The sequence below is a fragment of the Strongylocentrotus purpuratus genome, unplaced genomic scaffold, assembly GCF_000002235.5.
Source record: "Strongylocentrotus purpuratus isolate Spur 01 unplaced genomic scaffold, Spur_5.0 spur5_contig_863, whole genome shotgun sequence".
NCBI classification, from domain to species: Eukaryota; Metazoa; Echinodermata; class Echinoidea; order Camarodonta; family Strongylocentrotidae; genus Strongylocentrotus; species Strongylocentrotus purpuratus.
In genome coordinates this window covers 557,505-575,968 of record NW_022145572.1, presented here as the reverse complement: position 1 = coordinate 575,968, position 18,464 = coordinate 557,505, and the positions used below count along the sequence as shown (strand labels likewise).

The window sequence follows — 18,464 nt, the reverse complement described above, 5'->3', positions numbered from 1 at the left end:
ATACATGCCATTAGATGGATTCTGACCTCAATATCCCTTTGAATGGGGCGTAGTAGCAAATATTGAAAAATTTGAGTGATCACAACTTTCGGGCCGAAATGGTAAGGGCCGGGGTGGTTCAGCATTTTGGAGGAAAATATTATATTTTTTTAATTGGCTAGTTTCCCCATAATGAATGTATATACATGCCATTAGATGGATTCTGACCCCCATATCCCTTTATAAAGGGGCGTAGTAGCAAATATTGAAAAATTTGAATAATCACAACTTTCGGGCCGAAATTGTAAGGGCCGGGGTGGTTCAGCATTTTGGAGGAAAATATTAATTTTTTTAATTGGCTAATTTCCCCATAATGAATATACATACATGCGATTAGATGGATCCTGAACCCTATATCCCTTTGAAAGGGACATAGGGGCAAATATTGTAAAAATTTGAATTATCACAACTTTCGGGCCGAAATTTTAAGGGCCGGGGTGATTCAGCATTTTGGAGGAAAATATATTTTTTTTTAATTGGCTAGTTTCCCCATAATGAATGTACATACATGCCATTAGATGGATCCTGACCCCCATATCCCTTTGAATGGGGCGTAGTGGTAAATATTGTAAAAATTTGAATTATCACACCTTTCGGGCCGACATAGTAAGGGCCGGGGTGGTTCAGCATTTTGGAGGAAAATATTATATTTTTTTAATTGGCTAGTTTCCCCATAATGAATGTATATACATGCCATTAGATGGATTCTGACCCCCATATCCCTTTGAAAGGGGCGTAGTAGCAAATATTGAAAAATTTGAAGTATCACAACTTTCGGGCCGAAATTGTAAGGGCCGGGGTGGTTCAGCATTTTGGAGGAAAATATTAATTTTTTTTAATTGGCTAATTTCCCCATAATGAATATACATACATGCGATTAGATGGATTCTGACCCCCATATCCCTTTGAATGGGGCGTAGTAGCAAATATTGAAAAATTTGAGTTATCACAACTTTCAGGCCGAAATGGTAAGGGCCGGGGTGGTTCAGCATTTTAGAGGAAAATATTATATTTTTTTAATTGGCTAGTTTCCCCATAATGAATGTATATACATGCCATTAGATGGATTCTGACCCCCATATCCCTTTGAAAGGGGCGTAGTAGCAAATATTGAAAAATTTGAATTATCACAACTTTCGGGCCGAAATAGTAAGGGCCGGGGTGGTTCAGCATTTTGGAGGAAAATATTATATTTTTTTGATAGGCTAGTTTCCCCATAATGAATGTATATACATGCCATTAGATGGATTCTGACCCCCATATCCCTTTGAATGGGGCGTAGTAGCAAATATTGAAAAATTTGAGTTATCACAACTTTCGGGCCGAAATTGTAAGGGCCGGGGTGGTTCAGCATTTTGGAGGAAAATATTATATTTTTTTGATAGGCTAGTTTCCCCATAATGAATGTATATACATGCCATTAGATGGATTCTGACCTCCATATCCCTTTGAATGGGGCGTAGTAGCAAATATTGAAAAATTTGAGTTATCACAACTTTCGGGTCGAAATGGTAAGGGCCGGGGTGGTTCAGCATTTTCGAGGAAAATATTATATTTTTTTAATTGGCTAGTTTCCCCATAATGAATGTATATACATGCCATTACATGGATTCTGACCCCCATATCCCTTTATAAAGGGGCGTAGTAGCAAATATTGAAAAATTTGAATTATCACAACTTTCGGGCCGAAATTGTAAGGGCCGGGGTGGTTCAGCATTTTGGAGGAAAATATTAATTTTTTTTAATTGGCTAATTTCCCCATAATGAATATACATACATGCGATTAGATGGATCCTGAACCCTATATCCCTTTGAAAGGGACATAGGGGCAAATATTGTAAAAATTTGAATTATCACAACTTTCGGGCCGAAATTCTAAGGGCCGGGGTGGTTCAGCATTTTGGAGGAAAATATATTTTTTTTAATTGGCTAGTTTCCCCATAATGAATGTACATACATGCCATTAGATGGATCCTGACCCCCATATCCCTTTGAATGGGGCGTAGTGGTAAATATTGTAAAAATTTGAATTATCACACCTTTCGGGCCGACATAGTAAGGGCCGGGGTGGTCCAGCATTTTGGAGGAAAATATTATATTTTTTTAATTGGCTAGTTTCCCCATAATGAATGTATATACATGCCATTAGATGGATTCTGACCCCCATATCCCTTTATAAAGGGGCGTAGTAGCAAATATTGAAAAATTTGAATTATCACAACTTTCGGGCCGAAATTGTAAGGGCCGGGGTGGTTCAGCATTTTGGAGGAAAATATTAATTTTTTTTAATTGGCTAATTTCCCCATAATGAATATACATACATGCGATTAGATGGATCCTGAACCCTATATCCCTTTGAAAGGGACATAGGGGCAAATATTGTAAAAATTTGAATTATCACAACTTTCGGGCCGAAATTCTAAGGGCCGGGGTGGTTCAGCATTTTGGAGGAAAATATATTTTTTTTAATTGGCTAGTTTCCCCATAATGAATGTACATACATGCCATTAGATGGATCCTGACCCCCATATCCCTTTGAATGGGGCGTAGTGGTAAATATTGTAAAAATTTGAATTATCACACCTTTCGGGCCGACATAGTAAGGGCCGGGGTGGTCCAGCATTTTGGAGGAAAATATTATATTTTTTTAATTGGCTAGTTTCCCCATAATGAATGTATATACATGCCATTAGATGGATTCTGACCCCCATATCCCTTTGAATGGGGCGTAGTAGCAAATATTGAAAAATTTGAGTTATCACAACTTTCGGGCCGAAATGGTAAGGGCCGGGGTGGTCCAGCATTTTGGAGGAAAATATTATATTTTTTTAATTGGCTAGTTTCCCCATAATGAATGTATATACATGCCATTACATGGATTCTGACCCCCATATCCCTTTATAAAGAGGCGTAGTAGCAAATATTGAAAAATTTGAATTATCACAACTTTCGGGCCGAAATTGTAAGGGCCGGGGTGGTTCAGCATTTTGGAGGAAAATATTAATTTTTTTTAATTGGCTAATTTCCCCATAATGAATATACATACATGCGATTAGATGGATCCTGAACCCTATATCCCTTTGAAAGGGACATAGGGGCAAATATTGTAAAAATTTGAATTATCACAACTTTCGGGCCGAAATTCTAAGGGCCGGGGTGGTTCAGCATTTTGGAGGAAAATATTTTTTTTTTTAATTGGCTAGTTTCCCCATAATGAATGTACATACATGCCATTAGATGGATCCTGACCCCCATATCCCTTTGAATGGGGCGTAGTGGTAAATATTGTAAAAATTTGAATTATCACACCTTTCGGGCCGACATAGTAAGGGCCGGGGTGGTTCAGCATTTTGGAGGAAAATATTATATTTTTTTAATTGGCTAGTTTCCCCATAATGAATGTATATACATGCCATTAGATGGATTCTGACCCCCATATCCCTTTGAATGGGGCGTAGTAGCAAATATTGAAAAATTTGAGTTATCACAACTTTCGGGCCGAAATGGTAAGGGCCGGGGTGGTCCAGCATTTTGGAGGAAAATATTATATTTTTTTAATTGGCTAGTTTCCCCATAATGAATGTATATACATGCCATTAGATGGATTCTGACCCCCATATCCCTTTGAAAGGGGCGTAGTAGCAAATATTGAAAAATTTGAATTATCACAACTTTCGGGCCGAAATAGTAAGGGCCGGGGTGGTTCAGCATTTTGGAGGAAAATATTATATTTTTTTGTAGGCTAGTTTCCCCATAATGAATGTATATACATGCCATTAGATGGATTCTGACCCCCATATCCCTTTGAATGGGGCGTAGTAGCAAATATTGAAAAATTTGAGTTATCACAACTTTCGGGCCGAAATGGTAAGGGCCGGGGTGGTTCAGCATTTTGGAGGAAAATATTATATATTTTTAATTGGCTAGTTTCCCCATAATGAATGTATATACATGCCATTAGATGGATTCTGACCCCCATATCCCTTTATAAAGGGGCGTAGTAGCAAATATTGAAAAATTTGAATTATCACAACTTTCGGGCCGAAATTGTAAGGGCCGGGGTGGTTCAGCATTTTGGAGGAAAATATTAATTTTTTTTAATTGGCTAATTTCCCCATAATGAATATACATACATGCGATTAGATGGATCCTGAACCCTATATCCCTTTGAAAGGGACATAGGGGCAAATATTGTAAAAATTTGAATTATCACAACTTTCGGGCCGAAATTCTAAGGGCCGGGGTGATTCAGCATTTTGGAGGAAAATATATTTTTTTTTAATTGGCTAGTTTCCCCATAATGAATGTACATACATGCCATTAGATGGATCCTGACCCCCATATCCCTTTGAATGGGGCGTAGTGGTAAATATTGTAAAAATTTGAATTATCACACCTTTCGGGCCGACATAGTAAGGGCCGGGGTGGTTCAGCATTTTGGAGGAAAATATTATATTTTTTTAATTGGCTAGTTTCCCCATAATGAATGTATATACATGCCATTAGATGGATTCTGACCCCCATATCCCTTTGAAAGGGGCGTAGTAGCAAATATTGAAGAATTTGAAGTATCACAACTTTCGGGCCGAAATTGTAAGGGCCGGGGTGGTTCAGCATTTTGGAGGAAAATATTAATTTTTTTTAATTGGCTAATTTCCCCATAATGAATATACATACATGCGATTAGATGGATCCTGAACCCTATATCCCTTTGAAAGGGGCATAGGGGCAAATATTGTAAAAATTTGAGTTATCACAACTTTCGGGCCGAAATGGTAAGGGCCGGGGTGGTTCAGCATTTTGGAGGAAAATATTTTTTTTTTTTAATTGGCTAGTTTCCCCATAATGAATGTATATACGTGCCATTAGATGGATCCTGACCCCCATATCCCTTTGACAGGGGGTAGGGCAAATATTGTAAAAATTTGAATTATCACATTTTTTCGGGCCGAAATGGTAAGGGCCGTGGTGGTTCAGCATTTTGGAGGAAAATATTATATTTTTTTGATAGGCTAGTTTCCCCATAATGAATGTATATACATGCCATTAGATGGATTCTGACCCCCATATCCCTTTGAATGGGGCGTAGTAGCAAATATTGAAAAATTTGAGTTATCACAACTTTCGGGCCGAAATGGTAAGGGCCGGGGTGGTTCAGCATTTTAGAGGAAAATATTATATTTTTTTAATTGGCTAGTTTCCCCATAATGAATGTATATACATGCCATTAGATGGATTCTGACCCCCATATCCCTTTGAAAGGGGCGTAGTAGCAAATATTGAAAAATTTGAATTATCACAACTTTCGGGCCGAAATTGTAAGGGCCGGGGTGGTTCAGCATTTTGGAGGTAAATATTAATTTTTTTTAATTGGCTAATTTCCCCATAATGAATATACATACATGCGATTAGATGGATCCTGAACCCTATATCCTTTTGAAAGGGGCATAGGGGCAAATATTGTAAAAATTTGAATTATCACAACTTTCGGGCCGAAATTCTAAGGGCCGGGGTGGTTCAGCATTTTGGAGGAAAATTTTTTTTTTTTTAATTGGCTAGTTTCCCCATAATGAATGTATATACATCCGATTAGATGGATCTTGAACCCTATATCCCTTTGAAAGGGGCATAGGGGCAAATATTGTAAAAATTTGAATTATCACAACTTTCGGGCCGAAATTCTAAGGGCCGGGGTGGTTCAGCATTTTGGAGGAAAATATTATTTTTTTTAATTGGCTAGTTTCCCCATAATGAATGTATATACATCCGATTAGATGGATCCTGAACCCTATATCCCTTTGACAGGGGCTAGGGGCAAATATTGAAAAATTTGAGTTATCACAACTTTTTGGCCGAAATTCTAAGGGCCGGGGTGGTTCAGCATTTTGGAGGAAAATATTATTTTTTTTTAATAGGCTAGTTTCCCCATAATGAATGTATATACATCCGATTAGATGGATCCTGAACCCTATATCCCTTTGAAAGGGGCATAGGGGCAAATATTGTAAAAATTTGAATTATCACAACTTTCGGGCCGAAATTGTAAGGGCCGGGGTGGTTCAGCATTTTGGAGGAAAAAATTATATTTTTTGAAAAGGCTAGTTTCCCCACAATGAATGTACATACATGCCATTAGATGGATCCTGACCCCCATATCCCTTTGAATGGGGCGTAGTGGTAAATATTGTAAAAATTTGAATTATCACACCTTTCGGGCCGAAATAGTAAGGGCCGGGGTGGTTCAGCATTTTGGAGGAAAATATTATATTTTTTTAATAGGCTAGTTTACCCACAATGAATGTATATACATGCCATTAGATGGATCCTGACCCCCATATCCCTTTGAAAGGGGCGTAGTAGCAAATATTGAAAAATTTGAGTTATCACAACTTTCGGGCCGAAATGGTAAGGGCCGGTTTGGTTCAGCATTTTGGAGGAAAATATTGTGTTTTTTTAATAGGCTAGTTTCCCCACATTGAATGTATATACATGCCATTAGATGGATCCTGACCCCCATATCCCTTTGACAGGGGGGTAGGGCAAATATGGTAAAAATTTGAATTATCACAACTTTTCAGGCCGAAGTTGTAAGGGCCGGTGTGGTTCAGCATTTTGGAGGAAAATATTTTTTTTTTTAAATTGGCTAGTTTTCCCACAGTGAATGTATATACGTGCCATTAGATGGATCCTGACCCCCATATCCCTTTGAATGGGGCGTAGTGGCAAATATTGTAAAAATTTGAATTATCACAACTTTCGGGCCGAAATTGTAAGGGCCGGGGTGGTTCAGCATTTTGGAGGAAAATATTAATTTTTTTTAATTGGCTAGTTTCCCCATAATGAATATACATACATACATGCGATTAGATGGATCCTGAACCCTATATCCCTTTGAAAGGGCATAGGGGCAAATATTGTAAAAATTTGAATTATCACAACTTTCGGGCCGAAATTCTAAGGGCCGGGGTGGTTCAGCATTTTGGAGGAAAATATTATTTTTTTTAAATTGGCTAGTTTCCCCATAATGAATGTATATACATCCGATTAGATGGATCCTGAACCCTATATCCCTTTGACAGGGGGCTAGGGGCAAATATTGGAAAATTTGAGTTATCACAACTTTCGGGCCGAAACGGTAAGGGCCGGGGTGGTTCAGCATTTTGGAGGAAAATATTATATTTTTTAATTGGCTAGTTTCCCCATAATGAATGTATATACATGCCATTAGATGGATCCTGACCCCCACATCCCTTTGAAAGGGGCATAGGGGCAAATATTGTGAAAAAATTTAAATTATCACAACTTTCGGGCCGAAATTCTAAGGGCCGGGGTGGTTCAGCATTTTGGAGGAAAATATTATTTTTTTTAAATTGGCTAGTTTCCCCATAATGAATGTATATACATCCGATTAGATGGATCCTGAACCCTATATCCCTTTGACAGGGGGCTAGGGGCAAATATTGAAAAATTTGAGTTATCACAACTTTCGGGCCGAAATGGTAAGGGCCGGGGTGGTCCAGCATTTTGGAGGAAAATATTTTTTTTTTTGAAATGGCTAGTTTCCCCACAATGAATGTATATACATGCCATTCGAAGGATTCTGACCCCCATATCCCTTTGAAAGGGGAGTAGTAGCAAATATTGAAAAATTTGAGTTATCACAACTTTCGGGCCGAAATGGTAAGGGCCGGGGTGGTTCAGCATTTTGGAGGAAAATATTGTGTTTTTTTAATAGGCTAGTTTCCCCACAGTGAATGTACATACATGTCATTAGATGGATCCTGACCCCCATATCCCTTTGACAGGGGGGTAGGGGCAAATATTGTAAAAATTTGAATTATCACAACTTTTCGGGCCGAAGTTGTAAGGGCCGGGGTGGTTCAGCATTTTGGAGGAAAATATTAATTTTTTTTAATTGGCTAGTTTCCCCATAATGAATATACATACATGCGATTAGATGGATCCTGAACCCTATATCCCTTTGAAAGGGGCATAGGGGCAAATATTGTAAAAATTTGAATTATTACAACTTTCGGGCCAAAATTCTAAGGGCCGGGGTGGTTCAGCATTTTGGAGGAAAATATTATATTTTTTGAATTGGCTAGTTTCCCCATAATGAAAGTACATACATGCGATAAGATGGATCCTGACCCCCACATCCCTTTGAAAGGGGCGTAGTGGCAAATATTGAAAAATTTGAGTTATCACAACTTTCGGGTCGAAATGGTAAATGGTCCGTCCCGTTTGACCGTTATCACTATATCTCAAGAACCATTTAAGATTTAAACTTAAGACTCGGGAATAGTATTTATCACCATAGGAAGACGATCTGATTAGATTTTGGAGTACGTAGGTCAAAGGTCACAGGTCACAGAGGTCAACTTATGAAATTCCTTGTATTGAGTTTGTTAGCACGATATCTCAAGAACCATTTGAGATATAAACTTCAAACTTAAGGATAGTATGTATCACCATAGGAAGACGATCTGATTAGATTTTGGAGCACGTATGTCAAAGGTCAAGGGTCAAAGAGGTCAACTTATGAAATTCCATACATTGAGATTGTTATCATGATATCTCAAGAACCACTGGAGATTTAAACTTCAAACTTAGTGATAGTGTGTATCACTATAGGAAAACAATCTGATTAGATTTTGGAGCACGTAGGTCAAAGGTCAAGGGTCACAGAGGTCAACTTATGAAATTCCATACATTGAGATTGTTATCATAATATCTCAAGAACCACTGGAGATTTAAACTTCAAACTTAATGATAGTGTGTATCACCATAGGAAGACAATCTGATTAGATTTTGGAGCACGTAGGTCAAAGGTCAAGGGTCACAGAGGTCAACTTATGAAATTCCATACATTGAGATCGTTATCGCGATATCTCAAGAACTACTGGAGAATTTTCACTTCAAACTTAATGATAGTATGTATCACCATATCATAATATCTCAAGAACCACTGGAGATTTAAACTTCAAACTTAATGATAGTGTGTATCACCATAGGAAGACAATCTGATTAGCTTTTGGAGCTCGTAGGTCAAAGGTCAAGGGTCACAGAGGTCAACTTATGAAATTCCATACATTGAGATTGTTATCATGATATCTCAAGAACCACTGGAGATTTAAACTCCAAACTTGTTTAAATTGCTCTATGGCGGAGGCATCATTTTCGACTGCGCGCAGTCAAAATTCCATCTAGTTGAATTAAGCTCTTTAATTTATCATTTATCACAAGCAAGGTCATGCATGCTTCCGATATGTCTGCACATGTCTCATTGAACATGTCCATGCTCCATTAAGCGTCATTCTCTTTTGACACAGTAAACTGCCTGGTGAAAAAGACACTAACAAAGTATCAATAAGTGTTAATGAATGGCATATGGAGATGAAAATGTGCTATGCACGATGAATGCCTTTGTGTGTTAATTTTTGCTGCAAAACCCAATGTGTTATGAGATGTAAATGTCTCATTGAACATGTCCATGCTCCATTAAGCGTCATTCTCTTTTGACCCAGTAAACTGCCTGGTGAAAAAGACACTAACAAAGTATCAATAAGTGTTAATGAATGGCATATGGAGATGAAAATGTGCTATGCACGATGAATGCCTTTGTGTGTTAATTTTTGCTGCAAAACCCAATGTGTTATGAGATGTAAATGTCTCATTGAACATGTCCATGCTCCATTAAGCGTCATTCTCTTTTGACCCAGTAAACTGCCTGGTGAAAAAGACACTAACAAAGTATCAATAAGTGTTAATGAATGGCATATGGAGATAAAAATGTGCTATGCATGATGAACGCCTTTGTGTGTACTTTCCGCTGCTTAACCCAATGTGTTATGAGATGTAAAGTAGACTATGCGACTGTTATTTTGTTTAGGTGATATTGTGTAGTGCACAATAATTCTGAAATTGTTGTAATTGCAGTTTGAGTTTTAAATCAAGATATCATAAACTGCAAACAAACATGTTCTCTATACGCATTACTATGATAGCTAGTGCAAGAGTCTTGTTATTATGAATGAAAATACTCTCAATGAATTTGCAACAATTTGAAGGGGAAAAAATTAATTCTCAATTACTAAATAAAAACATGCTCACAAACATCAGTCCAGTCATAATTTAAGAATGTGAAATAACAATGAATTCATCTTTTTAAGATACTGTAATGATTCTTACTGTCTGTAACTAGCATTGAATTGTAGAGGTGTTGTGGTCTAGTGGATAAGTCACCTGATTACAGATTACAAGGTCCAGGGTTCTAATCCCAGCCCTGCACTAATGTCCTTTGGCAAGACGTTAATCTACATGTCCCCCTCTACACCCAAGTGTTAATGAAGTTAATGAAGTTTGCTCAGCATTGTGAGCATCTGTAAAATGACGACTGGCTGGAATGCTACCCAGGGAGTGGAGAATGTGCATACATTGTGTGTGTGCTTACAGACATCATCGATGTATTAAGCGCTATATACATGTAAAAGAGGAATATTATTGAATGAAATGTTTGAATTTTGTATCATTGTTTTTTATCATGTACATTATCTAGTCCCGAGTATAATTTAGGACTGCTGGAATGGAATACAATCAATGAAATCCTGCAGTCTATTAAAAAGGGAAGATGAAAATGTAACTGCATAGTGCAGGCTTCAACATTTACAATAACAATACTATGCCTAATCTTTTCATTTACGGACTGACTCACTCTACAGTAACACAGCGCAAGGGTAATATGCCAATGAGATGCGACCTTTGGCTGAAGAAGAAGAACCCAAACATCAAATGGACAACGTTAGGGCTCCCTCTAGATGACCACAAGAAGACAGCTCCTGCCACCGATTATGGTGAGTGTTAGATTATACTCATTGACACAAAAGACACACTTTGAATAAACAAGCATTTGTACTTGCATGTGCATTACAAGGGCCATTAAAAGGTGCTTAAATGCTTCATTGTAATGTTTACTTTTTGTCTCGCCTGCAAAGCAAAAGCAAGACATAGGCGCCGCTTTTCTGTTGCCGGCGGCGTCAACATCAAAAACTAAGGTTCAGTTTTTGAATTTTTAATATAATTTTGAAAGTATAAGTTCTTATTCAATGAAACTTGGCCCAAAGGGTTATCAAGTATCCCCTATTGTGTGAGTAGAATTTCAGGTCACTAAGTGAAGGTCAAAGGTCATTTCAGGTCAACAAACTTAGACTATGTTGTGGCATTAACACCAAAAATTTCCAAAGGTTAAGATTTTGAATTGTTATGAAAAAGTATACATTCCTATTCCATGAAACTTAAACAAGGGTTATCAAGTATCACCAATCATGTGATTAGTCTTTTAGGTGACGAAGTCAAGGTCAAATGTCATTTCAGATCTGTAAACTTAGACTTTGTTGTGGCATCAACATCAGGATTTTGAATTTTTTGCATGTCTGTACTTGTAAGAAAGCAACCAGTGGACCAAATAATTGTATACCTATCATATTATTATAGTTCTTATGATTTACCTTCTTCCAAATTTATAATTTTTTAAATTTTAATTCTCACCTGTGGCTTACAAATCCATCCTCCCACTTTAAGATTGTACAACGCATGCTCTGGTGATGAATGCCCCAAGGCTATTTTCAAATACTTACCAACTATACCAAGCCTGAACCCTAACCTTTACCTTTCTCGAAAATCTAAAATTTAACATTGCCACAGTCATATTTTAAAGATCTCGCCAAATCAAATCACCAATGTGAAAGCTGGTATATCTAATACAATCTTCACTTTACTGTATATGTTTTTCATCTATAACAGAGCCTGCCTTCAGATCCTGTACACTGAGTAAACGGACAGCCGTCACGCACGACACGTATCTGATGACCTTTGACCTTCCAGAGGGCACACAGTTCAAAGTTCCAGTCGGAAATCATGTCTATCTCAAAGCAAACATCAACGGTAAGCAACTTCTAACTTGTTTGACTCTGAGGATCGGGACATTCCAGTAGACCGACAATGTCGGTCTTGTGAACATAGAAAAAGTCAATAGAAGACATATTGGTCTTTTGAATCTTCAGAAATCGTCCAGAAGGCCCATTAGACTGGCATTTTCGGTCTCCTGGGGTGTCGGTCTCATGGGCTGTAGCCCCAGAGGATTTCACACATATCTTGGATAAGTTGGCAACATGGCCTCCTCTGGTAATCCTTGACGATAAGGCCAATTATGCATAGAGGTGGTCGAGTAGATTCGTCACTGGACTGTGTATCACAAGGTTCGTGGTTCAAGTCCCGCCGCCGCACTAATGTCCTTTGGAAAGGCATTGATCTACATTTGCCACTCACCACCCAGGTGTTAAATGGGTACCCGGTAGGATTTGAAAGTAATTGTGGTTAGATGAGCAAGTGCGCACTTGTAAAAATGATGCCTGGCTGGAATGCTCCCCAGGGAGAGGGCCTGCGGTCCTGAAAAGCGCCATTATAAGAACGAATTAAAATTAATAACATTGAAAACGACATGTATTCTTTGTATATTTATTCTTTGTGACATGTGACCATAGGCTCAGTTATCAATGTGAATACAACACACATGAGATTTGTTCTGTTACAGGGGAAGAAGTGAGCAGACCATATACACCAGTCTTCCCAAGTCTACTCAAGGACGACGGGGACGAGGAGACGGATGGACCCAATTCCAGGAACAGCGTTCACCTAATGCTCAAAGTATATCCACAGGGGCAGTTCACCCAACACTTAGCAACTCTCAAAGAAGGTAAGCAGAGAATGTATTCAGAGAGAGCGAGAGAGAAAGAGAAAGAGAGTGAGAGAGAGAGAGAGTGAGAGAGAGAAAGAGAAAGAGTGAGAGAGAGTGAGATAGAGAGAGAGAGAGAGCAAGAGAGAGAGAGAGAGGGAGCGAGAGAGAGGGAGTGGGAGATGGAGATGGAAATGGAGAGAGAGAGAGAGAGGGAGCGGGAACAAGAGATGGAGAGATAGAGAGAGAGAGAAAGACAAGTTAATGATGAAGAAGTTAATGGTAGTGGGGGATATGATTATGATGGTGATGATGATGATTATGATGATGATGATTATTGTGATCACGATGGTTAAGATGATTAAAGAAAAGTATGAAAAGTACTGACATAGAGAGATAAAGACAGAGACAGACAGAGACAGACAGACAAACAGAGAGTGAAACTGAGAGAAATAGACACAGGGAGACACAGGGTCATAAGGATGAAATGAGAAGGAAAGAAAAATACAATCATGTTTTGCCAAAGTAAAGTTATAATGAGCACAAGACAATGAGATTTTCATAGAGAGTTTGACAGACAGAGAGAGAGAGAGAGAGAAGGAGGGGGTGAGGGGGATATGCTTGTTAATGTGCGGTACATGTATGCTTAGATATCTAATGTCAAATTCTGTCGATACCGTTACGATTTACATCATCATGCTTCTTTCAAGTTTACACGCATGTTCAAATATTGCAATTTTAAAGCCCCACTGCACTACTTGTACATAGCTACTTGCTCCCTCTTTATAGAAAACAATGCCTAAGCGATGCCCGTTGGTCCCCCATGATCCTATTTTTCTTATGTTAATTGAGAGCTGAGATGATAGGATAACCACCTGTCAGTGACCACGCTGGGTGGTCTAATCCCTCCTGGCCAAACTAGAACAGACGGCTTTAAATTGTGAGTCTTTTCTCTTGATTTTCTCTTTAAAGGTGACAATATAGAGATGAGCAACCACAGTGGTACCTTCGATCACGAGTGTACATACAAGCAGCTGACAGTGGTCTATTTTATCGCGGCAGGCACGGGCTTCACGCCCATGGTTAAACTTATACAGATGGGCCTGGCTGAAGATTCCAAATGGTATAATGACAAAGTCCACACTTTCATTATGATGGGTAGGGGGTGTTGGGTTGGGTGGGGTGGGGTGGGAGAAACCCCCTCACTTCATGGGCCTTGGATCCCACCCAAGAATTGAAAGCCCCACTGCACTACTTATAGCTACTTGCGCCCTCTATATAGCAAACACTGTCTAAACGGTGCATGTTGGTCCCCCATGATCCCCTTTTTCTTATGTTCATGAAGAGCTGATTTGATGAGATAACCACCTGTCAGTGACCATGCAGGGAGGTCTAATCCCTCCTGGCCAAACTAGTGCAGACGGGCTTTAAGTGCTCAACCACGGTCAAACAGGCAAACCACCTGTCGGGAAAGAATACAAAGACCACCTGGCCGTCCTGTATATAATGACCGTATTTTTGTTGCCCTTGAAGCGGTATTTCATATTGAAATGTGCTTGAAACGGAACCTATTCACAAAAAAGATGCATCAATTAAAAATGCATAATTGCTTAAAATCATAGTCGTGTCACACAGAGGGAGAATCACATGGTTAGGATAAAGAGTTTGTATTGAAATGCATACCAATCTTGATGAGGCTTAATGTTAGCTAAACTTTCATTTTATAGATAGGTAAATAAAGACTCAAGTCTAATATTATGGTGAAGTTATAGTGTGTCTAAACCAGATAGCATATATAAATAAATTTGTTAGATACATTCCTCACCTCTTTTTTTTCTCTTATCTTAAAAAGATAGAAAATTGGTACACTGACATATTATGAAGACTGTCCCCATTTCCTTCTACCTCTTACTTTCATTATCTCCTTCTCTCTCTCTCTCTCTCTCTCTCTCTCTCTCTCTCTCTCATCTCTTCTATTCTATTGTTATGCTTCTTTTACGTTGTAACCATGCAATGGAGGAGCATGTAGTATACCGCTGCAAGAAGCTAAAATTTCTACTGTTACTACATGATTTTGCATTCTTTTCCCCTTTTTCGTGTGCATGAAAATGCAGCAAATTAAAACTCCTCTTCTTCAACAAGACTCAGAAGGATATTGTATGGAGGGAACATTTGGATGAGTGTGCAGAGCAAAGCAAAGGAAGGTGAGAGCTGTCAGAAATGATTCTATCTGAATAATTGAATTTGGAGTGAATTTGAAGTGGTTTTACAAACATGTACATCATTGAAGACATATAGAGTGAAAGGTGGACTGGTTATTTAAATTAGGGCCTTTGTTGAATACTTTTAGATGCAAGCTTAAATATGTCACATGCTCATTGTGAAAGAATATCATAAGAAACGTGTCCCCTGAAAATGATGGCTCTTCTTATGCCTTCATGTTCAGTATGTGACGAGAAGCATCTACTAAAGTGCTTGGACCAAACTCTCATGCCACATATTTGTGTAATCCCATATACACATTCCTGTGTAGAGTGAGTAGTAAGTAGAGTGACTTTTACAAGATCAATTTCTGTTCATCGTACTAATGATTCCAAAACTCACATTTGAGCTAAGACTCCTATGCTGCATAAATCTGCCTTTTTCAATCTTTTCCAGAATTTGCTTTCTTAATGTAATCGCATGATCAGATCTTAACTAAATATTTTCACAATATCTGATACTATCCCTCAGGTTTGAAGTCACTCACATCCTGTCTGCTGAAGGTGCGCCGTCTTGGACGGGTCTCACGGGTCGCATCAGTAAAGACCTGCTGGGCAAGATGATACCCAAGCATGGACCCAAAGAAACTCCCGTCTTTGCCATTTGTGGACCTACACCATTCATGAACACGGCTTACCAGTATGTCCAATTTTTTTGTCATTTATTTATTTTATTATTTATCTGTTAGTTTATTTATTCAATGTTTATTTATTAATTAATACATAAAGTTAGTTAGTTAATTAGTTAGTTAACTGTTTCGATTCAATTCAAATGAACATTTATTTTCTTCCATTCAATTTGACAACATATTGACATCTTTTCAAACAATACAATTTATACGTAGGAACATCAATTTAATTAAAGAACTTGTATTACAAGGAAGAAGGAGCGAATCCCTTTGTTTATCTAGTAATATGATTATTTTTTCATTTATTTGTTTGTTGTTGGTTTTTTTGCTCATTTATTAATACTTCATTCATTCATTTAATTATTTTATTTATATATTCAATTAATCAATTCTGATTATTACACAGGACAACTCATTTCACCTTTAAAGCTGGTTTTTCCATGAGGCCCTGTTAAAAATATTAATAAAAATTAAATCCATAAACAAATATGATACTAAGATTAATTACAAAGTTAAGTATAGTAGAATCATAATGGAAGCTTATTATACAACACGTACCTGTATTATCCAAAATCATTTTTACAAAATCAATAAACTTTCATTTGATTAGAGATTGATGAAGATAAACAAATTTGCAGGTGTTTATCTTGTTCTGGGCTATTTTTATCTGCTGTTCTTTTGTAACATTAATCCTAACCCTGTTCCTTAAATGGATTACAGTACATTCATTATATATTTTACAAAGAATAAGGTCCCCATATTTTGTTGTTTTGAAGAAATCCAAAATTAAATTGCACTGAAACCCACTACATCTACTTTTTTTCAAACAAATACGTGACGAGAGTTAATTTGATATTTTGATCTGGTCTTTACATTTTTTTTTCATTGTATCCGTATTTCTTCTTTACAGACTACTTCTTGATGCTGGTAATAATGAGAAATGCATCTGCATGTTCGCTGGGTGATCACAAGAAGAGACGTTGGACAAAGAAAATAGACTTTTGATGAAAACATTTTACGATAGACTGGATTAGTTTTTAAAGTACATCTCAGTGCTGCCTATCCAACCATAAATACTTCAGACCTGTTATGACTTGTTACGACCGCCCTAGCCTTACGACACATCAACCTACATGTAGCGATAGTATCGTCCTTGTTTTCACGAAGTGACGGTAGTGAGGAAAATCGTAACGCAAAGTGAATGCAATTTTTTTTCACTACCGTCACTTCGTGAAAAGAAGGACGGTATGTAGGTATGGAGATGTTTTGGGACTGGATCAGTCTTTACATCTGGGTGTTGCCCATCCGCCAGGCCATACCATCGTCCTATGAATATTTCAGACCTGTTCTGAGAACTTTTGATTCGTTGACTGCCCTGCCATCGACCTTCATGCAGTAGTGGTACGTGTGTATGGAGATATTTACGGCCAAACAGAGCCCTCGGAAAGATCAAAAGATGCATACATGAGCATCACTGTTTATAGGAAATCTTGCTTTTGCAGATGCACATCTAAAATGAGCCCCGATGAATGAAGGACAAAAACACCAAAAAATGTTTGTTTTTTTTCTTCTTCTGATATGAAGGTGTGGTTGGCAAAGCCTGGTGCTTCACAGTGAATTCAGACCAATGTTCTTCAGTCAAAAGATATGAATGGTACGTATACAGTCAAACCTGCTTTAGAGACCACCTGTCTACAAAGACCACATTTTTTGTTTCCCTTGAAAATGGTTTCTCATTGAAACATGTACTAAAGGAACCTATCTACAAAGACAACTTTTTGTGTTTCTCATGGGCGGTGGCTATAGACAGGTTTGACTGTATATGTGTGAGCACTTGCAAGACTACTGGTTGTTGTTTTCAACATGTTGTATATTATTGGATCTCAATCAGTACTGTTACCCCATTGGACATGCTTGGTCTGTATAGTGACACCTGAAATGATGTAGAATTTAACCAGTTGAAATGTTTCATTCCCGTAGGCTTACACTGTAAAACAGGAGCAACCCAGTTCCAGTAGACAAAGGATTTAATGTAAAAATTAAAGATAAGGTTCAGGGGCGTTTCACAAAGACTAAGATCGACTTTAAGTTGGACTTAACTATGGCAGGCCACTCATGCCACTGTTTGCTCTCACCATTTACTGGCATTGGTCTCTCAAGGGACGTAAACAAAATCACAGTCACATATCTACAGAATTTCCTTTTTTTGATAATTCATTATTAAAGGAAAAAATATTATCTAAAGATCATAATGGTGAGACCAAACAGTGGCATGAAAGGCCTGCCATAGTAAAGTCCAACTTAAAGTCGATTTTAGTCTTTGTGAAACACTCCCCAGCATAATCGATCTGTAGAAATAGATTAGACCTATGCAGTAGTTTGGATATTGAAGATTCATGTATGGACATATAATGTATATAGTGTACATACCAATTTTAAACGAATTCAAATTCAAATTGTATTTAGATTTATGGATATTAGATGTTTCATATATTCTTATTGCATAGTACTGTTGGATACACATGAATCATGAATTATGTTGTTTTATACAAGGGTTATTCATAATCTTTTTTTTTAGGTGTATTTTTATAGGAATTTATAGTGTATAATGGTTTGGAGATACATACGGTAATGCATATTTTTACTTCCCCCTCTTCTCCCAAGCAAAATGAATGATACATTGCTCTTGTATAAGTATGTATATATTTGTTTGTTCATGAGTACATACTTTTTAAACCCTTTGGTATTCTGCACCTCGCTGTCATTTCATTCCGTACTGAATTTTGTGGAAAAAATGTATAT

The 18,464-nt window shown here is 37.8% G+C and overlaps 1 protein-coding gene across 1 annotated transcript; it reads left to right on the top strand.

Annotated features, from left to right (window-relative positions):
* Positions 1–10,705: 10,705 nt before the first annotated feature.
* On the top strand, positions 10,706–16,884 carry LOC115918294 (cytochrome b5 reductase 4-like). Its single transcript, XM_030972619.1, has 7 exons — positions 10,706–10,892; positions 11,842–11,982; positions 12,632–12,793; positions 13,745–13,895; positions 14,887–14,976; positions 15,506–15,673; positions 16,573–16,884. The coding sequence occupies exons 1-7, from the start codon at positions 10,721–10,723 to the stop codon at positions 16,625–16,627; spliced, it is 939 nt and encodes a 312-aa protein (XP_030828479.1). The 5' UTR covers positions 10,706–10,720; the 3' UTR covers positions 16,628–16,884.
* The last annotated feature ends 1,580 nt before the right edge of the window (positions 16,885–18,464 follow it).